Source organism: Jaculus jaculus, chromosome 13 (assembly GCF_020740685.1).
Source record: "Jaculus jaculus isolate mJacJac1 chromosome 13, mJacJac1.mat.Y.cur, whole genome shotgun sequence".
Lineage (NCBI taxonomy): Eukaryota > Metazoa > Chordata > Mammalia > Rodentia > Dipodidae > Jaculus > Jaculus jaculus.
Window position 1 is genome coordinate 13656405 of NC_059114.1, and position 25470 is coordinate 13681874.

At 45.8% G+C, this 25470-nt stretch overlaps 1 protein-coding gene across 1 annotated transcript in view; it reads right to left on the minus strand.

The window, feature by feature from the left end:
- The window catches only part of LOC101600751 (SV2 related protein), an 89122-nt gene extending 70633 nt beyond the window's left edge, over nucleotides 1–18489 (minus strand). The window contains exon 1 of the mRNA XM_045132677.1: nucleotides 18138–18489. Coding sequence (XP_044988612.1) covers nucleotides 18138–18172 — 35 coding nt within the window. The 5' untranslated portion in view covers nucleotides 18173–18489. The remainder of the gene's footprint in view (nucleotides 1–18137) is intronic.
- Between the last annotated feature and the right edge of the window lie 6981 nt (nucleotides 18490–25470).

A 25470-nucleotide genomic window follows, 5' to 3' on the forward strand; every position in this document is an offset into this window, starting at 1 on the left:
AAATTGGCGTGTCAGGGCCTCAGCCACAGAAATCAACCTCCAGATGCTGGTGCCACCTTGTGGGCATGTGCGACCTTGCGCTTGATTTACCTTTGTGCATCTGGCATGCGTAGGATCTGGAGAGTCAAACGTGGGTCCTCAGGCTTTGTAGGCAAGTGCCTTAATGGCTAAGCCATTTCTCCAGCCCAACTTCAGAAACTCCTTAGCCAGAATCAGGACTTTCTCCCTAAAGTTGTTTTTGTCTTCAGCTAGACTATAATAAGTAATACCAGGGCATGGGAATGCAGCTCAGTTGGAAGAATGCTTGCTTAACATGCATGAAGTCTCGGGTTTGATCCCCAGCGCTGCATATACTGGAATTGGGGGTGCATGCCCGGAATCCAAGCAGTCCAGAGGTGGAGGCAGAAGAATCAAGGGCTCAAGATCAAACTGGGTGTGGTGGCGCATGCCTTTAATCCCAGCTCTCAGGAGGCAGAGGTAAGAGGATCACCGTGAGTTTGAGGCCACCCTGAGACTCCATAGTGAATTCCAGGTCAGCCTGGACTAGAGTGAGACCCTACATTGAAAAACCAAAAAAAAACAAAGTTACAAAAGTACAAGCTGGCCAGGCGTGGTGGCGCAGGCCTTTAATCCCAGCACTCAGGAGGCAGAGGTAGGAGGATTGCCATGAGTTCAAGGCCATCCTGAGATGACAGAGTTAATTTCAGGTCAGCCTGGACCAGAGTGAGACCCTACCTTGAAAAACCAAAAAAAAAAAAAAAAAAAAAAAAAAACCAACAACAACAAAAAAAGTGCAGGCTGGAGAGATGGCTTAGCAGTTAAGGCACTTGCTTGGGAAGCCTGAGGAAAGAGGTTTAATTCCCCAGTATGCATGTAAGCCAGATGCACAAGGTGGCACATGCATCTACAGTTCATCTGCAGTGGCTGGAGACCCTGAAGTACCCATTCTGTCTCTCTCTCTCTCCCTCAAATAAATAAAGAAGATATTTTATTTTTTTAAATTTTTTACTTATTTATTTGAGAGCGACAGACACAGAGAGAAAGACAGATAGAGGGAGAGAGAGAGAACGGCGCGCCAGGGCTTCCAGCCTCGGCAAACGAACTCCAGACACGTGCGCCCCCTTGTGCATCTGGCTAACGTGGGACCCGGGGAACCGAGCCTCGAACCGGGGTCCTTAGGCTTCACAGGCAAGCGCTTAACCGCTAAGCCATCTCTCCAGCCGAAGAAGATATTTTAATAGAACAAAAGTAAATAATGCAAGCAGCAAGACCCCAAGATATCGGCTGAACATGGGAGGCCAAAGATGGGGTTCACACCAGAAGATGGCTAGGAAAGTGGGTGACGGTGCTGGTGGCTTGGACTACAAGGCAGTGGAGTGAAGGGTGACAGCTTTTGTTTAGGATTACTCCATCTCCTTCCCCACGCTTCCGGTGACACAGGAAGCTACCTTCCTGGCGAGACGTTGGCAAGAGGGGGCTGCACTGTGACCGAGGAGCTCCGCGGGAGACCGCTAGCCAGCACCTCTTGGCTTCGTCCCAGATGTCTCGGTTAAGTGCCACTGGGCTTCTTTGTGGGCTGACGGTGACTGATGGATGAGGTTAGTTGCTGTGCATTTGAAGCAGCAGAAACTGCCAAGTTCACTGACATATGGACTTGCCTAGTCTCCGTCAAGGCTAGCCTGGCCCCCTCCAGCCTGTGGGATTTGGGCAGACACCCCTCAGGGAATGCTCCGACAGCTGAAGGAAGGTGCTTGTTGAACACAGACCCCCAGCCCCAAGAACACAGCTTGAATGAGTGGGTGCCAGGAAGCAGGAGGCTGACTTCCAATCAGTGTAAGGAGGAGCCTTCATGCTGGGTGTGGTGGCACACACCTTTGATCCCAGCACTCTGGAGGCAGAGGTAGGAGGATCGCTGTGAGTTCGAGACTATATAGTGAATTCCAGGTCAGCCTGGGCCAGAATGTGATCCTACCCTGAGAAAAGAAGAAGAAAAAGAAGGAGGAGGAGCAGCAGCTTCTCAGGCAGAACAGTCCAGAGATGAGAAAGCTGTTATTAGAGACTGTGGAGGGCTGGAGAGATGGCTTAGTGGTTAAGACACTTGCCTGTAAAGCCAAAAAGTCCCAGGTTTGATTCCCCAGGACCCATGTAAGCAAGATGCACAGGGTGGCGCATGTGTCTGGAGTTCATTTGCAGTGGCTGGAACTCCTGGTGTGCCCGTTCTTTCTCTCTCTCTCTGCCTCTTTCTGTCTCATAAATAAATAAAAATAAATTATTTTAAAAAAGAGGCAGTGGACTCCCCTTTATGAGAGGCTTTCTAGGACAGGCAGGGGTCCATGTGACTGGCTCAGGAGGAATCATATGTAATATTGATGTCTCACTTTATCAGGCCACATCCAGACCTGAGTGCTAAACACCATTTTACAGAATGCTTTCAACGATCGGAAGGATTCTATCAACCTCAGTTTATAGGTAAATAAACTGAGATGGCTTAGAGAGGTTCCATCAATTGGTCCAGGTCCCCTAGATAGTATGTAGTGTACTGTGACCCTGGGCTCGGCACTCCATCCCTTGTGATCTTTTTTTTTTTTTTTTCCTCTTGAGACTGGCTAGCCTCCAACTCCTGATTCTCTTGCTTCAGACTCCCAAGTGGTGGGATTAGAGGCGTGTGTCACCATACCCCACTCAAGTACCCATGGTCTTAACCAATCAACCACTGTCCTCTAGCAGAGGCCAAGAACTCTCCTGAGGAGCTGTCTAAAACGCTGGTCGTTCATGGGCCATACTTCCAAGCAGATCTGCAGGTGGGACTCTGGGACTGGAATCTTAATGAGATGCTGATAGTATCCACAGAAGTTTAAAAATCGCCACTGAATGCCCCCCTCGCCCTAAACCAGAGAGATGGAATATGAGAAGTTGGAGGTTATGCCCTTTAATGTTCCTTCTATTCCTGAATGTCTGAGTGTCTGTCGTGAGTGGAAATTTTCATGCTGCGTGGATTTTGTCTGTCTTGCTGTCGCTCCTTGACTGAGAAGCCGTGAGCTTGCTGTCTGGGTAAGAGAGTGCTCATTTATATTCTGGAGAAAAGGGAATTGCATTAGGTATTTTCCTCAGCACTGTGGTATAGAGCACCTGAAAGGAGAAAGTGAAAGGAAGGATTTGTTTGGGCTCCTGGTTGGAGTCGATCACCAGACGGAAGGTGGAGCAGCAGAAGCTTGCTCGCTGGGCAGATTCGGAAACAGAGATGGGGCCAGGTTATAAACCTCAAGGCCACTACTCCGTTGACCCACTTCCTCCACTTCCTGAATGTTCCGCAACCTCTCAAAACGTTGCCACTGGCTGAAAACCCAATTGTTCAAACATGGGAGCCTTTGGAGACATTTCACATTCAAGCAATTCACAGTAGTGAGGACGAGGCAGTGATAGTCAACACCTATGAGGCCCTCGGCCCATGCTGGCAGCTTTGCTAAGTATTGATGCCCATCAGGTTAAGGAATATGTGCCTTAAGAAGTAGGCTCCAGGGCTGGAGAGATGGCTTAGCGGTTAAGCGCTCGCCTGTGAAGCCTAAGGACCCCGGTTCGAGGCTCGGTTCCCCAGGTCCCACGTTAGCCAGATGCACAAGGGGGCGCACGTGTCTGGAGTTCGTTTGCAGAGGCTGGAAGCCCTGGCACACCCATTCTCTCTCTCTCCCTCTATCTGTCTTTCTCTCTGTCTCTGTCGCTCTCAAATAAATAAATAAAATATTAAAAAAAAAGAAGTAGGCTCCAGGCTGGAGAGATTGCTTAGTGGTTAAGGCACTTGCCTGCAAAGCCAAAGGACTCAGGTTCAATTCCCCAGTACCCACGTAAGCCAGATGCACAAGGTGACACATGCGTCTGGAGTTCGTTTGCAGTGGCTGGAGGCCCTGGTGTACCCATTCTCTCCCTCTCCCTCTCTTTCTCTCTCAAATAAATGAAATATTTTTAAAAAATGGGAGGCAGAGGTAGGAGGATTGCCATGAGTTTGAGGCTACCCTGAGACTCCATAGTGAATTCCAGGTCAGCGCTTGAGTGAGGTCCTACCTCGAAAAAAAAAAAGAAGTAGGTCCCTTTGCTACCCCCACCTTACAGATGATAAAACTGAGACTTGAGAAGAAAAGGCCCAAGTTAGCAGGAAAATCAGATTTGAAACCAGGTCTGTCCGAGTAGAGAGCCTAGGGAGTCATTCTTGGATGGGACATCAGTGGAGAAGTCGTCAGAGCCACGGCTTCCCAGGGGCCTCATCACTGTAAATGTGTATTCTGTCGTCATTCAATAACCGTGCAGTGAAGGACTTCTCTGTCAGACTGCCCTCTTGCCCCCGTGGACCGTACAGTCTTACTCAGGGAGCGCTGGGGGGTCATGGAAGAGGCATGTGGACAAGTACCCGGGAACCAACAGGGCTGAAGGCAGACGTGACCTCTAAAGAGAGCTGAGATGCTCTGGAGGTCACGACTGAATCACAGAGCACTGCTTTGCAACCGGGGTTGTTTAGCCCTGCAGGGGGTAAGGGCAATGTCGGGGGGGGGGGGGAGGAGAGTTTTGACTGTCATAACCCAGCTGTGAAGTGGGGGATGGCTTGTGACATTGGGTGAGTAGAGGCCAAGGGACCCTCTAAATATCCTACAGTGCACAGGACAACTGTCCCACAACAAAATGTGGTCTGGTGTCAAATGCTAATAGTGCCAAGGTTGAGAAATCTTCAGGCTGTAGTTTGGATCTGGGATAACTCCCAAAGGCCCATGTGTTTAAGGCTTGGCCACCAGCCTGTGGTGGGCCCTGATGGGAGGTGGTGGCTTAGTGGAAAGTTAGGTTACTGGGAGTGTGTCCACGAGAGGGACATTGGGACTCAGCTCCTTCCTTTCTCTCTCCCCCCCCCTCCCTACTTCCCTCCCTCTCTTCCTCCCTTTCTCTCATTTTCTGGCTTCCCTGAGGTAGACATTTTTCTCTGCCACATGCTCCTGTCACCAAGGCTCTACCTCACCATGGTCCCAAAATAATGGAGCCAGCCAACTATGGACCAGAGCCTCCAAAACCATGAGCCTGTATAACCCTTTCCTCTTCTTAGGGTGTTTTTCTTGGGCAATTTGGTCACAAAGATAGAAGGTTTACTAACACACCCACACCGAGGAGTGAAAGGGATCTAGGGTTAATAGTAACACAAGAAACTTGGCGTGGTGGCGCACATCTTTAATCCCAGCACTCGGGAGGCAGAGGTAGGAGGATCGCCGTGAGTTCAAGGCCAGCCTGAGACTACATAGAGAATTACAGGTCAGCCTGGGTAGAGCGAGACCCTATCTTGAAAAATCGAAGAACCAAAATAATAATAATAATAATAATAAACACAAGAGCCACCACCTACTCCAGAATGGAGCCACGGACTCCCATCTAGAGCATTTACAGCCAGTGTTTCAGAGCTGATGCGGCCCTTACTGGTGACGGAGGCACCCCTCCCTTCATTTCCAGTTGTCCAGGATGGAACCCAGGGCCTTGCTCATGCTAGGTAATGCTGTACCACAGAGCAACACCCCACCTCTAATCTGCAGGATTCTTTTAGACAGTCCAGAGACGACCCCATGGCTAGGTCAATAAAGTCATTCTCGGGACCACAGGTCCCTGGAACAATCACCCCTAAGACCTAAACTTACTCAGCCCATGGCCTCTTTGTAAGACTCGCCTCCCCTGCCCACCATACCGTTCCCCCAAGCCACTGAAGCCCACATGCCTTAGCAACTGGTTGACGTGAAAATGTGTTTCATGTGGAGAAATGGGAGCAGCTTTGAGGCTGAAGTTTGTAAAGGCTTAGGGGAGTTGGGGTGGGTTGAGCCACTGTAATAACTACCTACTGTAGCCTAGAGTAGATGACAATTTATTCTCATGTCTGTTCCTTGGCCAGGGAACCCCCCCTTTTGTCCCACTGAATCTCAGGGGAGTTGGATCCAGTAGGCCGTCTCATGGGTGTCTTTGCTAACCACTGTCTCCACACAGAGGTGTTCTCAATGAGAGGACACAGACCTGCTCAGGGCCGCCGCTAGGACTCAGGCACAGATCCTTCCCAGGATCACCTTGGCCCAAGCTGTTTATGTGAGGCAGTTTCAAGGACAATAATCATGTCATCATTGAAACATTGATTCACAATAGCCAAAGTACGGGCACCTATGTGACTGTCAGTGGACATGCGGATGGGCAAAGAAAATGTGATAGATACGCACAATGCTTCTGTGTGGGCATAAGATGAAACCTTGTATGAACCTGAAGGGGGGCTGGAGAGATGGCTTGGTGGTTAAGGCGCTTGCCCGCAAAGGCAAAGGACCCAGGCTCGATTCCCCAGCACCCACGTAAAGCCAGATGCACAAGGTGGCGCATGTGTCTGGAGTTCTTCTCAGTGGCTGGAGGCCTATGGCGTGCCCATTCTCTCTATCTGCCTCCCTCCCTTTCTGTCTCTCCAATAAATAAATTTAAAACAATGCTGGGTGGGTGTGGCAGCCCACAGTAATCCCATCACTTAGAGGCATAGACGCACATAACGCACAAAGTTGAACTCAGAACTAGAGAGCAGAATGGTGGTGGGTACCAGGGTTTTGGGGAGGGAAGGAATTTGGGAGATCGTCAAATTTCACTTCCACAGAAGGCATCTGTTAGAGAGCTCTGCTGTCCAGCAACACAGTGACTACAGTTAACAACAGCGGGTTAGGTGACTGGTGATCTCACCACAGCAAAATGTGAAAATGAGCCTATGAGGTAATACATGTATGAATTAGCTTGATGTCTCTATATGACAATGTGCATATATTTTAAAACAAACATACAAATTTTGTCAGCCAAAATCTTATTTTGTTTTTGAGGTAAGGTCTCAGTCTAGCTCAGAATGACCTGGAATTAACTATGTAATCTCAGGGTGGCCTTGAACTCTCAGCAGTCCTTTTATATCTGCCTCCCAAGTGACTAAAGACGTGTGCCGCCACACCCTGTTGTCAACCAGAGCCTTTAAAATTAGTATTGAGCCAGGAGTGGGGGTGCACACCTTTAGTCCCAGCATTTTGGAGGCAAAGGTAGAAGGATCATCATGAGTTCGAGGCCAGCTTGAGACTACATAGTGAATTCTAGATCAGCCTGGGCTACAGTGAGACCCTACCTTGAAAAAACAAAGAACAAAACAAAACAAAAAACCCATGGGGGCTGGAGAGATGGCTTAGTGGTTAAGGCATATGCCTGCGAAGCCTAAGGACCCTAGTTCGATTCTCCAGGTCCCATGTTAGCCAGATGCACATGGTGGTGCATGCATCTAAAGTTTGTTTGCAGTGGCTAGAGGCCCTGGCATGCCCATTCTCACTCTCACAGTCTCTCTCTCTGTCTCTAATAAATAAATAAATAATAAAAGTAAAACCTTTTTTTAAAAGTTATATAAAAAAATACCCCGTGGGGAAATGGAAGAGCACTAATCTTTTAGGTGGCTAGAGATGTTATAATGCTAACATGTGACCATGATGGCTCCAACTATAAGAGAATTACCTTCCTTTCACAGACTGAAAGTAGCTTATTGCATAGGCATGCCCTATTTAATCTAGTTTTATGTTGGTGGACATAGGCTGTTTCCATGTTTTAAGTATTGTAAATAATGCTATTATGAACAAGGGTACATCTCTTTAAGACCCTGCTTTCAACTACCTGGTAAATTAGCATTTCTCAGTATCTGTAGGGGATTGATTCCAGACCTTCCCTGGAAATCAGAGTCTGTGGATGCACAGGTCCCTCATAGGAAGTGGCATAGCATTTATTTATTTATTCATTTTGATTTATTTTCAAGGTATGGTCTCACTGTAGCCCGGGTCGACCTGGATCTCACTCTGTAGTCCCAGCCTGGTCTCGAACTCACAGAGATCCTCCTACTTCTGCCTCTCTAGTGCCGAGATTAAAGGTGTGCGCCACCATGCCCGGCCTTCCTATGTACTCTAAATCCTCTCTAAGTTGCTCCAAAGACCTAAAACAATGTAATTGACATGTAAATAATCATTATGTCATGATGTTTGGAGGATGACAAAGAAAAAAGCCTGTGCATGTTCAATACAGACAAGTTTTTTTTCCAAGTATTTCTGATCCCTAGTTGGTTGAATTTTGTTGTTGTTTTGTTTTGTTGAGGTAGGGTCTCACTCTAGCCCAGGCTGACTTGGAATTCACCATGTAGTCTCCGGGTAGCCTCGAACTCACAGTGATCCTCCTACCTCTGCCTCCCGAGTGCGGGATTTAAAGGCATGAGCCACTATGCCTGGCTCAGATCACTGATTGTATATTCAGAAGTGGAATTCCACTTTAAATTGAGGAACCACATACTGTTTTCCACAGTATTGATACCATTTCACTTTCTACCAACAGTGTACTTGAATTCTAATCCCTATACATTCTTACCAACACCTGTATTTTCTGCCTTGGTTTTGTTTGAGTTTTCTTTTTTTTTGGAGGGGGGCAGGTGTTTTGAGGTAGGGTCTCACTCTAGCCCAGGCTGACCTGGAACTCACTCTGTCTTCATACTCATGGCGATCCTCCTGTCTCTGTCTCCTGAGTGCTGGGATTAAAGGCATGCAACACCATGCCCAGCTTTTGTTTAAGGTTTCTTTCTTCTTCTTCTTTTTTCTTGCAGATTAAAAAAAGAATGTTTTATTTTTCAATTAACTGGAAGTTCAGAATGCCAGATGTGAGGCTAGCATGTATGGATTTGGAGATGTCAATTACCACACGATTGTTTGAGGTTTTTTTTTTAATCTTAAAAATTTTTTTAAGTTTTTGGAGGTAGGGTCTTGCTCTAGCTCAGGCTGATCTGGAATTCACTATGTAGGCTCTCAAACTCACGGTGATCCTCCTACTTCTGCCTCCCAAGTCTGGGAGTAAAGGCGTGCACCACCATGCCTGGCTCTTGTTTGAGATATATATATTTTATATTTATATTTATATATATAATTTTTATTTATTTATTTATTTGACAGAGAAAGATGGGGAGAGAGAGAAAAGAAATGGGCATGCCAGGGCCTCTAGCCACTGCAAACAAGTTCCAGATGCATGTGCCACCATGTGCATCTGGTTTACTTGGGACCTGGAGAGTCAAACCTGGGTCCTTAGGTTTTGCAGGCAAATGCTTAACCGCTAAGCCATCTCTCCAGCCCTGTTTGAGTTTTTTTAATGTATGTGTGTATGCATGTATGTGCTTGTCAAGGCAGGAGGACAACTGTAACCGCATGAAAGCACATGCCTGACCTTGAACTCGTGTGTGAGCGTGTGCGTGTGCATGCTGGCACACGTGGAGATCGGAGAATAACCTCTGGTCTCATCCTAATCTACCACCTTGTTGGAAGCAGGGTCCCTTGTGTTGCTGACTGCTGCATCTGCCAGGTGAGCAGGCCCGCACTCTTCTATGACTCTCCTGTCTCCGCCTCCTGTCTCACCGCAGGTGGTGGGGGGGATTACAGACACACATCACTGCACCAGGCTTTTACAGGGTTTTTTACAGGCTTTTACAGAGCCTCCCTTTCATCCACTGGGCCACTTCCCCAGTCCCCCCCAAGAACTTGAACTCATGATCTCCCCTCTGCTCTGCCCTGTTTCAGCTTCTCTCGTTCAATTGATGATCTTTCCTCCGACCCCATGGGGCCAAATCTTTCGGAGTCAACCTTGTGCCTACTGGCTCACTCACGCTTCACGCGCAGCCCATCAGGGAACCGTGCTGGCTTTGTCTGTAAGCTTCATGCAGGGCTCCAGCCCCTTTTCTCGGCCTCTACCATAACCTTGTTGCTCAGGTCCCTAGCTGCTCTCAGCAGGATGGATGGCAACGGTCTCCTGGCATGTCTCTCCACCACTGCCCTTGCCTTGTTACAGCCCGTTCTCAACACAGAGGCCAGAGGGAGCCACCAGGAGCCATGTAGGCCTGGTGCAAAAGGCGGAGCACTCTGGAGTTCATTTCCAGTGGCTGGAGGTCCTGATGCATCCATTTTCTTTCTCTCTCTCTCTCTCTTTCTGCCTCTTTCTCTCTGTTGTTCTCAATAAATATTTTTTTAAAAAGTCTAGCAAAGAAACATGATCAAATTTATATATATATAAATTTATATATATATAAATTTTAAAATTTTAAATTTATATAGAACCCACACAAGCTAGATGCACATGGTGGCGCATGTGTCTGGAATTCATTTGCAGTGGCTAGAGGCCCTGATGCACCCATTTTTTTTCTCTCTCTCTCAAATAAATAAATAAAATAAAATAAATATTCTTTAAGTTAAGTTTGTTTCAATAGCCACATGTGGCCAGTAGCTACCATATTGGATATCACACTTGTAGATGGCAGCTCCTTAAAGGCAAAGACCTTACTTCTTCTGCAACATCCTCAGTGGTCCTTTGAACTGAGGTGGTACTGAAGTAAACTGTTGAATGAATGAGTGAGTGAATGAATGAATCTGTTAATGAGACCACAAGCAGTCCTGTAATTTACATAATTTGCAAGGTCTGAACAATGTGTTTTCAAGAAAGCATTTGAGAGGCTGGGAGAGATGGGTCAGCAGTTAAAGGCACTTATTTGCAAAGCCTTGTGACCTAGGTTTGATATCCCAACACCCACGTAAAGCCAGATGCACAAAGTGGCACAAAGTGGTCTGGAGTTCCTTTGCAGTGGCTGGAGGCCCTGGGCTGCCCATTCTCTCTCCCTCTCCCTCTTTCTTTCTTTCTCTCAAATACGTAAAAAATATTGTATAAAAAAGAAATCATTTGAGAGCTGGAGAGATTGCTCAGTGGTTAGAGGAGGACCTGGGTTCAATCTTCCAGTCAGTACCCATGTAAAGCCAGATACAAAAAGTGGCACGTGTGAATGTAGTTCATTTGTATCAGCAAGAGGCATTGTTGTGTCCATTTTTTTCTAATAATTTTTGTGTGGTTTTTTTCTTTTTGTATTTTTGAGGTAGGGTTTCACTCTAGCTCAGGATGACCTGGAATTTACTATGTAGTCTCAGGGTGGCCTCGAACTCATGGCAATCCTCCTACCTCTGCCTCCTGAGTGCTGGGATTAAAGGCATGTACTACCACACCTGGCTTTATATTCATATATATATATATATATGTGTGTATATATATATATATTTTTTTTTTTTTTTTTGAGGTAGGTCTCACTTTAGCCTAGGCTGGCCTGAAACTCAGTAGTCTCAGGCTGGAGTTCAACTCTCAGCAATCCTTCTACCTCTGCCTCCCCAGTGCTGGGATTAAAGGTGTGTGCCACAATGCCCAGCAAAAAATAAATAAATAAATAAATGAAATATGTATATGGTTGTTTATTTTTATTTGAGAGTGACAGAGAGAGAACAAGGCAGAGAGAGAGAGAGAGAGTGAGAGAGTGAGAGAGAGTGAGAGAATGGGTGCACCAGGGCCTCCAGCTACTGCAAACGAACTCCAGATGCATGTGCCACCTTGTGCATCCGGCTAACATGGGTACTGGGGAATTGAGCCTCGAACCGCGGTCCTTAGACTTCACAGGCCAGTGCTTAACTGCTAAGCCATCTCTCCAGCCCCCAGCAAAAATATATTTAAAAAAAAAAAAAGAGAAAGAAGGGCTGGAGAGATGGCTTAGCAGTTAAGGTGCTTGCCTGCAAAGCCCAATGACCCTGGTTCGATTCCCCAATAACCATGTAAAGTCAGATGTACAATGTGGCACACGCATCTGGACTTCATTTGCAGTGGATGGCTGCACTGGTGCGCCCATTCTCTCTCTGTGTCTGTCACTCTTCTCTCTGTCTCCCTCTACTTGCAAATAAATAATTGTTCTAAAAGAAATAAGTCATTTGAAGGCTAGGGAGGCAGCTTTGTGGTATGTTCACCTCGTATGTGTGAAGCCCCAGGCTTCTTCCTCAGCACTGAAAAAGAAATCCTCACCCTGGGACGGACAGGATCTAACAAAATCTGCCTTGCATAAGGGCACACGACAGGGCAGAATCGGCCACAGAATTTTAGCTTCCTGAATCTGCCATACCTGCGGATCTTTGTGAGCAAACAGCAGGTGACAGACAAGGGCTGCTTGTGGTCTCGGATGGGCCACCCAGAGCTGTGTGCCAACCAAATGCCTCCCAGCGCAAGAAAGGATTGTTTTCATACCCACTCTCATCCCCTTCCCCTCCTGTCCCTTCAATCTGCTTAGGAGTGGCTTATGATCTGTTAACACTTGGCCTCCCGCAGGACAGAGTCGGCTCCAAAGTCCGCTCTTGCCAGCCCTCTACCAGGAGCGCTGAGTTTTGTTTTTTTTTTAAACCATATTGCTCTTGGGAAATCTGTTGCCTGCAATCTGTGCATAATCTATGCAGGCTATGGTTAGAAAAAAAAAAAAACATGGAAGTCGTGATTTGTAGCCCACTCACATTTGCATGGCTGGTTCTTTTAGCTTACTCTTTTTTTTTTTTTTTTAAATATAAATGGTGGTCAGCACATTTCAAATCCAATTTTGGCTTCATTCAAATGTAGTTTGGGGCTTTCAGATTTTAATTTGGGGAGTCTAGCAATAGCGAAGCTACATATTTTGCTTTTAAAAGTTCTTTAAAAAGTTATTTATTTGAGAGAGAAAGAATGAGAGAATGGGCACGCCAAGGCCTCCAGACACTGTTAATGAACTCCAGCTGCGTGCACCATTTTATACATCGAGCTTTACATGGCCACTGGGGACTGCAACCTGGGTCTTTAGGCTCTGCAGGAAGGTGCCTTAACCACTAAGCCATCTCTCCAGCCCTCTATTTTGCTTTTATACATGATGCTTCGTATGTAACAATGAAAATGGAAAGTAGCTAACATGTGTCCATTGCTTTGTGTCACGCAAGAACCTGGCACACGTCTTGTTTAATCCTCACAGTAGCCATATGAGACGAATTCTACTGTCACACTTATTTGTGTGTGTGTGAGGGTGGGTGTGCACCTCCGTGGTGCAGGCGCAGAGGTCAGAGGCCAACCTCTGCTGTGGACCCTCACCGCCCACCTTGTTTGAGGCAGGGTCCCTTGCTGTTTGCCACTGCATTTGCCGGGCTAGCTGGCCCACGAGCGTCATGGGCTCCTCCTGGCTCCACCTCTCACCTTGCTGTAGGAGCCCTGGGGTCACAAGCGTGGATGACCGCACCTGGCTTGTCAGGAGGTCTGTGGCTCCAGGTCCAATCCTCGCACTGACATGGCAGATGCTGGATCTACTGAACCAGCTGGTCAGCCCATATCCTGATACCCATTTAAAATTTATTTATTTGATTTATTAGAGAGGGAAAGGATGGACATGCTAGGGCCTCTAGCCACTGCAAACAAACTCCAGATGTATGTGCCACAATATGCATCTGACTTAAATGGGTACTGGGGAATCGAACCTGGGTCCTTAGACTTCGCAGGCAAACACCTTAACCACTAAGCCACCTCTCTAGCCCCCATGATACTGATTTTTTTCAATGATGCTAATTTTTTTTCAAAAGCTGCTGGTAATTGAATCTAGGGCCTGTATATACTAGTCACACATGACTTCTGAGCTACTCTCTTATCTCTATGATTCCAATTTAAAAATATTTTTTATTGAATTTTTTGAGAGGGAGAGAAAGAAGACACAGAGAGAGTAAGTATCTAGGGCCTTCCCCCATTGTAAACGAACTCTAGACACATGCCCCCCTTTGTGCATCTGGCTTCACATGGGTGCTGGGGAATTGAATTCAAGCCATCAGGCTTTGCAAGCAAGTGCCTTTAATCACTGAGCCATCTCTCCAGCCCCCTGATGCCAAGTTTTGTTGTTGTTGTTGTTTTGAGGTAGGGTCTCACTTTAGCCCAGGCTGAGCTGGAATTTACTATGTAGTTTCAGGGTGGCCTCGAACTTATAGTGATCCTCCTACCTCTGCCCTTCAACTGCTGGAATAAAGGTGTGCGTCACCACACCCTGGTTAATGATGCCAGTTTTATAGCTAGAACATTCAGGTCTCAAAACGATTAACTGGCCTACTAAGAAGTGGCCAGGGTCAGGATTTAAACTCAAGTTCATTTGACTGAGAGCCAGTGTTCTCAAACAATGAACTATTTGACCTCTCTAATAAATATTATATTTCCTTAAATCTATAAACATCAAGAAAAATAATCAAAAAACAACTTTGGGGAATAGAACTGGATGGAGACTTTTCATTCTTAGGCTTATTATTGAACTGTGTTTATTTTATTTATATACTTATAATATATTCAAATTAAAAACATACTTTATTTTGTTAAATATTATTTATTTATTTTAGGCCTGAAGAAATGGCTTAGTGGTTAAGGCACTTTCCTGCAAAGCCAAATGACCACAGTTCAATTCCCAGGACCCATGTAAGCCAGATGCACAGGGTGGCACATGCATCTGGAGTTTGTTTGCATGGCTGGAGGCCCTGTGTGCCCATTCTCTTTCTCTCTCTCTCAAATAAATAAATAAAAATTTAAAAATACTCTTTTTTATTTTAGAGAGAGACAGAAAGAGAGTATGAAGCACCAGGGCCTCCTGCCACTGCAAATGAACTCCAGATGCTTACTTTACTTTGTGTATCTGGTTTTACGTGGGCATTGGGGATCAAACCTGGGTGATCAGACTTTGCAAGCAAGCACATTTAATCACCCTGCCATCTCTCCAGCTCTATTTTCTTTTTTTTAGGTAGGGTCTCATTCTAGCCCAGGCTGACCTAGATCTCAGGCTGGCCTCAAACTCACAACAATCCTCCTACCTCTGTCTCCCAAGTGCCTTCAGCTACTGCAAACAAACTCCATATGCATGTGTCGCCATGTGCATCTGGCTTACGTGGGTCCTGGGGAATCGAACTGGGATCCTTTGGTTTTGCAGGCAAGTGCCTTAACCGCTAAGCCATCTCTCCATTCCCCCCTCCCCCATTTTTTGTTTTTCAAAGTAGGGTCTTGCTCTAGCCCAGGCTGACCTGAAATTCACTATGTAGTCTCAGGGTGGCCTCGAACTCATGGTGATCTTCCTACCTCTGCCCCCCGAGTGCTGGGATTAAAGGCGTATCCCACCATGCCCGGTTTCCAGCCCTTATTTTTTGAGACAAGGTCTCCTAACATATGTAGCCCAGGTTGGCCTAGAAATTGTCTTTAGGTTTCTGAGTGCTAGGATTTCTAGTGAGTAACTCTATACTCAGCTGAACTTAATTAAATAAGTAAAGAAAAATCTTCCTCTTTTCACTCACATATGTATGTTTTACTTATTACTGGTGCATGGGGATCTAGCCCAGGACCTCAGGCACGATAGGTCAGTGCTCTACCACTCATTTATTTCTTTATTTGAAAGAGAGAGAGGTGGATAGGAAGAAAGACAGAATGGGTGTACAAAGGCTTCCAGCAACTGCAAACTCCAGACTCATGCGTCCCCTTTGTGCATCTGGCTTTACATGGGTACTGGGGAATTGAACCTGGGTCCTTAGGCTTAGCAGGCAAATGTCTTAACTTTTGTTAAATGTCATCGCTCCAGCCCTTTACTGTTTTATTAATATATATATTATATAAAATATTATATATATATGTATATATATATATGTTTGTTTATTTGAGAGAGAGAGAGAGATAATGGGCACACCAGGGCCTCCAGCCACTCTAAACGAACTCCAGACCCATGTGCCCACCATATGCATATGGCATACATGGGATCTGGGAAATCAAACCTGAATCCTTAGGCTTCCCAGGCAAGCACCTTAACTTCTCAGTCATCTCTCCAGCCCCTTTAATCTTTTTCTAAAATATATATTTTTTATTTATGAGAGAGAGAGAGAGAGAGAGGTAGATGGAGAGAATGGGTGCACCAGGGCCTCCTGCCACTGAAAATGAACTTCAGATGCATGAACCACTCTGTGAATCTGGCTTACATGGGTCCTGGGGAAGTGAACCTGGGAACTTTGGCTTCACAGACAAACATCTTAACCACTAAGCCATCCCTCCAGTCCCTTCCCTTTAGTCTTTTTTTTAATGAAAGAAAGAATTGCTATGATAAGATCATGTCTTCATGATAGTAGATTAAATGTATATAAATCATCCATAAAGTTCACATGCTCTGACAATGTCTGCAAAATATTGTACTAAATCTTAAGTTCCAATACACATTTATGAGTCCCAATTTATTACTATTATTGTTATTTTTAATTCATTTTTTATTACAGACATATTTAGTATGGATACATCATGTGTTGGTACCATCCTTTTCCTCCCTCCCCCTATTCTGCTGGGGTCCCCACTCAGTGGGGTTGCTGGTATTCCCCATGGGGTTGTGGGTTATGCATTGTGAGAGCAGCAGTCAGATATTAGGGGGAGTCAGATATTGGGGAATACTCAGATATTAGGGGGACCAATTTTTATTTTTGAATTACTTTTTTTGGAGAACAGTTCTGCTTCTTTCCAAAATATACTATTTATTTAGGAGAGAGAGGCAGATATAGAGAGAATAAGTGTGTCAGGTTCTCTAGCCACTGAAAATGAACTCCAGAAGCATGTGCCACCTTGTGAATCTGGCTATATGTGGATCCTGGGGAATTGAGCCCAAGTTCTTAGGCTTTTCAGGCAAGTGCCTTAACTGCTGAGCAATCTCTCCAGTCTCAGTGCTGCTTTGGAACATGGTGTTTATGTTCAGTAGGCATGGCAGAGGTTTTTTTTTTTTTTTTTGAGGAATGCATACTCTGACATTCTGATTGTCTTGGGCCTTCAGGATATTATCAACAGGAGTCCTTTAGCATTTGTGAAATGAAAACTGTCATAAGTTGTGTCGTTTATGGCTCAATTAATAAAAGCTTAAAAGAAAAATTGAATTAATTAAAAGTGGATAATAAAAGCCGGGCACGGTGGTGCACACCATTAACCTCAGCACTCAGGAGGTAGAGGTAGGAGGATCACTGTGCATTAAAGACCAGCCTGAGACTATATAGTGAATTCCAGAACAGCATGGGCTAGAGGGAGACCCTTCTTCGAAAAACAAAAACAAAACAAAACAAAAAAACCCAAAAACTGCATAATGAAAGTTAAGTTTATACCAATTGAGAAGTAAACATTGAATTACAACCCCCTTCAGCATACAGAGCCTCAGAGAGCTGTACCAGTCACACTTAAAGTCCCTTGGGAGAATTCCTCAGTAACACACATACACACACACACACCATTTTTTTAAGTCAAGAAAACACACATGTGCTACCAAGAATGTACACTTTCCAACAAACCCAAATAGATTCTACTTTTACAATCCAAATAACTAGTGATTCTAAAAATTAAAACAGAAACCTCCGGGAATGTTCTGTTTAATACCCCCACTCATTGCCTTGGAATTTGCTTAAGAAATCACCATCTGCTTGTGGTAGGAAAAATCGGCAAGCCCCCTAACAAGGCCCTTGTCCTTCTCTTTGCCTGTTTGTACCCCCCCCCAAAAAAAAGATTGTTGGAGTAAATTTGGTATCTCTGAGGGAGTCCTCTCCTCAAAGGAGCGTATTCCTGGTGTGCCCAGCGGCGAGTCTTACTCCAGCCAGCGAGTGCCTGAAACCCTTCATTCAGAAGAGCTTTCCGCCACAGCACTCAGTCCTCTCATTCACAGACTTCATAAACAACAGACTTTGCCCAATCCTTTCCTCTAGGAAGAAACCCCAGCTTTTCAGAAAGCAGCTTGCAACCTCCCGTCATTCCTTTTGAAAAGACCTTGCAGAAGAATTAGGGATTTCACGGTGCAGGAGAAAGGTTGCGAAGGACAAATGCCATCCCACGCTCTTACCCATTCAGCCCACATCTCCCAATAGCAGCTGACGCTTGTCTTAAAGCATAGACCTCGAAAGTCCCTCTAGGGTTGAGAGCAATTAGAAGGGGGAGAAAAAAACAAACAAACAAACAACAACAAAACACCACACTCAGTGATTCCCACAAGCTCCCGACAGAAGCGAGTTGGAGAAACCAAAGCTGGGTTTGCTGGGGTTGGAAAACGGCTTGTCTCCTCTAGGCCTAATTTCTTCCTTCTCTTGACAGTTACCTTTAAATCCAAGAAGCCATGCCGTGATGCACACACACCCCCACCCCTCGCTCCCCTGCAGGCTTTCCTTCCTCCCGGAGAAAGCCTGCCTGCCTCTCATTCGCCCCATGGTACTCACGGCAGCTGCCTGAGCTGGAATAAGTCCTCCTCCATGTCCGCGCTGCGCCAGGACCAGCCCTTTGCATGGTCCTTACATGGTAGCCGTGCGGGCGAGGAGCGCTCCGGGGTTCAGCACCGGGATGATGGACAGCTCCCGCGCCTCTTCCTCCCGGGGAGGCAGCTGTGTGTGTCGGGGGGAGTTGGGGGAGACGTGGGGGGAGGGATCAGCCCTGGAGACAAAAGCCTCTGCCGCCAGGAGACCGCGGAGAGTGGGAGGCGAGGAGGAGGAGGAGGAGGAGGAGGAGGAAGAGGGGAGGACCGAGCGAGCTGCGGAGGGCGGGGCGAGCCCTTCCGAGCCTCTCTCTCTGTGGCTGCAGGGGCCGCTGGCTGGGGGAGCCTAAGGGGGGCGCATTAGCCTGTGAAATGGGAGCCTAAGGTGGGGGGGCGCATTAGCCTGTGAAATGGCTGTCCGGGTACTACGGCGCACACCCTGAGCCCAAACGAAACCTCCTTAAATGTTTATTTGTAGGAATCCAATAACATCAATATCATATATTCCTATAATAAACGCAGGGGATGGAAAACAAGAATTTTTTTTTTTTTTGAAATGGACACATACATTAAGCTACTGTTTATTGAGCACCTGCTGTGTGCCACACAGGGTAACAGGCCCTGGGCTTCTGACAGCATTGACTGGATCTACTGTCATCATGGGACTGAAAGACTACTGAAATTAACCAAGAAGCAGATGAAAAGGCCAGAGGTAACCTCTGCTCAGCAAACATTGTGCTGTGACTTTCATAGCCCTGACTCTGGGGCATCACAGATGAGTCATCAGGTCCCTGCCTTCAGGACCCATCCTGCCGGTTTTTTTGTTGTTTTTGTTTTTATTTTTATCTTATTTTATTTTTTTTCAAGGTAGGGTCTCACTGTAGCCCAGACTGACCTGGAATTCACTATGTAATTTCAAGGTGGCCTCGAACTCACTGTGGTCCTCCTACCTCTGCCTCTGGAGTGCTGGGATTAAAGGCGATCGCCACCACGCCTGGTTCATCCTACTGAGTGTGACTGCTCACTCTCCTCTCCTGTCTGCCCTCTTTACAACCTCAGCCCCATGGATTTTCACAGACGAAGCCACCTCAAGTACCTAAAACAGCGCCTCGGCACACAGATGCGGTTTATCGACTCCTTTTTAGTGGTGTGGTGAGGTGACCCGTGTGCACAAGGGAAGCTGAACCGGGGGGATTGTGAGTTTGAGGACAGACTGGGGCCCACAGCAAGTTCAAGGCTGGATTGGGATACATACCGTTATCCCTGTCTCAAAATAACAGGGCTGGAGAGATGGCTCAGCAGTTAAAGGTGCTTGCTTGCAAAGCCTTATGGTCTGGGTTTGATTTCCCCAATATCCAAGTGAAGCCAGGTGCACAAAGTGGCACATGTATCTGGAGTTTGTTTGCAGAGGCAAGAGGCCCTGGCATGGCCATTCTCTCTCTGTCTTTTCTCTATCTTTGCAAATAAATAATTTTGGTTGTTTTCTTTTGTAAGGTAGGGTTTCACTCTAGCCCAGGCTCACCTGGAATTCACTATGTAGTCATGTAGTCTCAGGATGGCCTTGAACTCACAAAGATCCTCCTGCCTCTGCCTCTCAAGTGCCGGGATTAAAGGTGTGTGCCACCACGCCTGGCTAAAATATTAAAAAAAAAAAAATAGGGCTGGAGGGATGGATGACTTAGCAGTTAAGGTGTTTGTCTTCAAAGCCAAAAGACCCAGGTTCAATTCCCCAGGACCTATATAAGCCAGATACATAGGGGTGCATATGTTTGCAGTTCATTAGCAGTGGCTAGAGGCCTGGCACACCCATTCTCTCTCTCCCTCTTTCTGTCTGTCAAACAAATTTTAAAAAATAAAATATATTTTTTAAAAAAACAAAATAACAGTGAAAGAAAGAAAAGGAAAAAATGAAAATCAAAGCTAAGCACAACATTTAAAAAACTTTTTGAAGAAACAAGGCATGGTGGCTCATGCCTTTAATCCAGCACTTGGGAGGCAGAGGTAGGAGGATTGCTGTGAGTTCAAGGCCAATCTGGGACTACAGAGTGAGATTTAGGCGAACCTGGGCTAGAGTGAGACCCTCCCTCGAGAAAACAAACAAACAAAAAACCGCTGAGGGGACTGGAGGGATGCTCAGCAGTTAAAGTGCTTGCCTACAAAGCCTAACAACCCCAGTTCAATTCCCCAGCACCCATTTAAATCCAGATGCATAAAGTTCTGCATGCATCTAAAGTTCATTTGAAATACCCATTTCTCTCTTTTTTTTTAAAAAGAAAGAAAGAAAGAAAGACAAAAAGAAAGAGCCTAAAAACCCAGAATCAAGAGTGTCCTGGGCACCAAGGCATGTTCTTCACCTGTGTGTGTCTGTCAATCTTTCTTTCTTCCTTCCTTCCTTTCTTTCCTTCCTTCCTTCCTTCCTTCCTTCCTTCCTTCCTTCCTTCCTTCCTTCCTTCCTTTCTTTCTTTCTTTCTTTCTTTCTTTCTTTCTTTCTTTTCAAGGAAGGGTCTTGCTCTAGCTCAGGCTGTCCTGGAATTCATTATGTAGTCTGAGGGTGGACTTGAACTCATGGCGATCCTCCTACCTCTGCCTCCCAAGTGCTGGGATCAAAGGTGTGCGCCACCACATCTGGCATGTCTGTTAATCTTAGCAAGCATTGGTATGGCACAGGCCTGGTTTTATCTCCATTTTACAGATGAAGGAAGAAATCTGTGAGTAGGGCAAATAATTTGTACAAGGCTAGTCAATGAGGTAAGGATTGATCTGAAATTAAAACCCAGTCTGTCTCTCGAGTCTGCCTCCTTAAAAACAAGCCTTTTTAAAAAAGTACATTTTTTTGAGCTGGCTGTGGTGGCACACGCCTTTAATCCCAGCACTTGGGAGGCAGAGGTAGGAGGATCACCATGAGTTCAAGGCCACCCTGAGACTACATAGTCAGCCTAAGCTAGACTGAGACCCTACCTCGAAAAACAAATAAAAAAATTTTATATATATTTATATATATATTATATATTTTTTAAATTTTTTTTGGCATGGCATGGTGGTACATGCCTTTAATCCCAGCACTCGGGAGGCAGAGGTAGAAGGATCACCATGAGTTCAAGGTCACCCTGAGATTACCTAGTGAATCTCAGGTCAGCCCAGGCTAGAGTGAGACCCTACCTCGAAAAACCAAATATATATATATTTGCAAGCAGAGCGAGATAGAGAAAAGGGAGAGACACAGAGAGTATGGGCACACCAGGGTTTCTAGCGGCTGCAAACAAACTCCAGACACGTGCACCACTTTATGCATGTGGCTTCATGTGGATACTGGGGAATCAAACCTGGTTGTTAGGCTTTGCAGGCAAGTGCCTTAACCACTAAGCCAACTCTTCAGCTTGAAAACCAATTATTGAGCATGTTAGTTTTCCATGACTGTGACAAAGTGATAAACTGAGATAAAAGCTTTAAATGAGGAAATAGATTTTTTTGTTTGTTTGTTTCACGGTTTGGGGGAGTTTTAGTCCCTGTCACTTGGTGCATATTGAGGTAGTACATCATGGCAGAGGAACGTGGCAGACTTGGGTCAGTACAGCAGTCATAAAAAGGAGATACAAACACAGGAGTCAAGTGTCTCCCACCCCAACACTTACACTTACCAAAAAAAACCCAAAACTGGAAATAGCCGGGCATGGTGGCGCACGCCTTTAATCCCAGCACTTGGGAGGCAGAGGTAGGAGGATCTCTGTGAGTTTGAGGCCAGCCTGGGACTATAGAGTGAATTCCAGGTCAGCTTGGGCTAGTGTGAGACCCTACCTCATGAAAAAAAAAAAAAAAAAGTTAAGAATAAGTGACTGTGAGTACTCAGCACTAATAAGACATCTCTATCACACACACACACACACACACACACACACACACACACACCAAGAAAAAAGACATCAAGGCAGAAGAGGGACAAAATGGGAAGAAGAAGGGTTCCATGGAAAGGGGATGACAGGGGACATTGAAGGAAGACTGTTCAAACTACACTATATGCATGTATAAAAATTGTCAATATATTTTTTTTTTTTTAGCTTGGCATGGTGTCTCACACCTTTAGTCCCAGAACGTGGGAGGCAGAAGTAGGAGGATCATTGTGAGTTTGAGGCCACCCTGAGACTACACATTGAATTCCAGGTCAGTCTGAATTAGGGTGAGACCCTACCTTGAAAAAACAAAAACCAATTTTTTTTTAAAGTACACTCCCAGAAACCTACTTCTTCCACCTGCTCCTACCTCCTAAAGTTCCCACTACCTTCAACAATGCCACCAGCTGTAGACCAAGCTTTCAGTACAAGAGCCTTTGGGGGGACATTGCACATTCAAATGATCACAGCAGTTACTAAAACTCAAATATATTCTAATTTATCCAGGAAATATTAATGAACAATACCTAGGTGCCAGGTACCATGTTAATTCATATCAGTTTACTCCTGGCTAATTCCTACCTAGTTTTTTTTTTTTATACTCTTGAGGTTATTTTACTTTTTTTTATTTAATTAAGTAGTTTTGTATTCAGTAAATACAGTCAGTTTGCTACCATTATTAGGCTCATCTGTGACCTACCCTCTCCCCTTGGCCCCTCCTTGTTGAGATATATGGGTCATGCATTGTGGAGTTAGCCCACAGTTATGGGTAAGATAAATGTCTCTGCATATCATGACCCAACATGTGGCTCTGACATTCTTCCTGCCCCCTCTTCCACAAAATTTTCCTGAGCCATGTTGGGTTCACTTTTGGTCTGCTTCAGTGATGAGGTGTGGGGGCCTCTGAGGCTCTGGCTCTCTGATTTGGTAGGAGTTGATTTTTCTCTGTGTTGGTCTCCTTCGCCCTTGTGCTGGTATCCGGTTCATCAGGAAAACAGCACTCTTGCTTGTTTCGCCCATTTTTCTTAGTTTCAGCAGGGGCCTTATTGAGGTATGATGGGGTGGCTCTCTCCTTAGGATCTACATGTATCTGAAAAAGAGAAGCAGATTCTCTAAAGGAGAGTAGGTTAGCACCAGGACAAATGAGATAACCCTTACTTTTTTTTATAGAGAATTTAATAGGTGTAGACCCTCTTGTAGCCCGTGATTGTTGGTAGCTTGATACTACAGAGTGGGCTTATGTTTGGATATGGTTCTGACTTGTTTCCCAGCTCCAGCTATGGGTCCCATACCACTGAGGGAATCAGTTAGCCCCTACCTTGTTTCTTGAGCACCAGTTACAGCTCATCTGACCCATAATCATTTCTAGAGAAATCTTCCCCACATCTGTACACTGTCTGTACATCCAGTAACACATGACTCCTGGCCACAGATGACTGATTTGGGGATAGACACTAACCTAAAGATATCAAAGGGCTGGGCGTGGTGGCACAAACCTTTAATCCCAGCACTTGGGAGGCAGAGGTAGGAGGATTGACATGAGTTTGAGGCCAGCCTGAGACTGCATAGTGAATTCCAGGTCAGCCTGAGCTAGAGAAAGAGAGACCCTACCTCAAAAAATAAATAAATAAATAAATAAATAAATAAATAAAAGATATCCCATCCAAACACTTAAGCTATTTGTTACAGCTACCTGCTTGTGGCTGGAACAAAACACCTGACCAGAAGCAGTTTAGGGGAGGGAATGGTTTATTTTGGCTTACGGTTTCTTTGTTTCTGTTGTTGTTGTTTGTGGTAGGGTCTTGCTCTAGCCCAGGCTGACCACCTGGATGCTAGGATTAAAGGCATGCACCACCACAGTTTGTTTTTTAAAATTTATTATTATTATTATTATTATTATTTGTTTTTCGAGGTAAGGTCTCACTCTAGCTCAGGCTGACCTGGAATTCACTATGTAGTCTCAGAGTGGCCTCGAACTCATGGCGATCCTCCTACCTCTGCCTCCCGAGCACTGGGATTAAAGGCATGCACCACCACGCCCGGCTACCACAACAGTATTGAGGGGAAGTTTCATCATGGTTGGGAAAGCACGGAAGACTTAAGCAGGAAGCTTGGGTCACATCTCCACAGCTGCGGGAAAGAAGTAATCTGAGTGAGTGAACTCTGAGCACCCAGTGGGCTAGACCCCTAAACGCAAGGTCTCCCTCCACTAACACACCTCTTCTAGTAGGGCTCCACCTCCCAAAAGCCCCCACAACTTTCTCAAATTGCTGCCAGCTGGGGATCAAGTATTCAAAACACAAAAAGCTATGGGAGACATTTACATTCAAACCGTGGCACCTAGCCAGGCAAGGAAGCTTGGGCAATGTAGGACGTTTTCAACGATGGATTCAAATGTCTTTGTTACTAAGTGACGCCTACCTGCACTTCTATCCACAGCCCCAAAATAATTGAAAGCCAGACCTTAAGCAGAAGTTGTCCACTAATTCTTAACAGCAACATTTTCTCAATAGCTGAAAAGTGAGATCAAACCATGTCCACTGCCAGAGGAACAGATAAACAACGCGTGTTAGTATACATGTAAAAGAATATTATTCAGGGAGCTGGGAAACGGCCCAGTAGGTAAAACATCTTTTGTGGCTGGGCGTGGTGGAGCATGCTTTTCATCTCAGCACTTGGGAGGCAGAGGTAGAAGGCTCGCAATGAGTTCGAGGCCACCCTGAGACTACAGAGTGAATTCCAGGTCAGCCTGGGCTAGAGCGAGACCCTCCTTGGAAGGAGAAGGAAAAAAGAAAAGCTAGGCCTAGTCCCAGTGGAGTGACACACAGCTGTAATCCCAGCACTCTGGAGGTAGGAGGATTGCCATGAGTTTAAACCAGCCTGGGACTGCAGAGTGATCCAGGTCAGCCCTGGCTAGAGTGAGACCCTGCTTCAAAACAACAGCCAAGCTCTAGGTATGGCCACACATGCAAACCTACTGCTGTCAGGAGTAGAGACAGAAGAATTTCTGGGGCTTGCCTGGGCAGTCTGACCAAAAATGGGAGCTCCAGCTTCGGTGAGAGACTGCATCTCGAGGAAACAAGGGGAAGAATGATAGAAGAGAGAACGTCTGAAGTTCTCTTCTCTGCATGCTGCACACACGTGGACATACACGATGCATACACACACCACCCATCATACCACGCAGCAATATTATTCAGTCATACAAAAGAATAACATGTGGGGACAGGAGAAAGGGGTTGGTGGTTAAGGTACTTGCCTGCAAAGCCTAAGGACCCATATTCAACTCCCCAGATCCCACATAAGCACAAGGTGATGCATACTCAAGGTCATACGTGTGCACAAAGTGGCTTACATGTCTGGAGTTAGGTTATAGTGGCTGGAGGATCTGGCATGCCAATTCTCTCTATATAT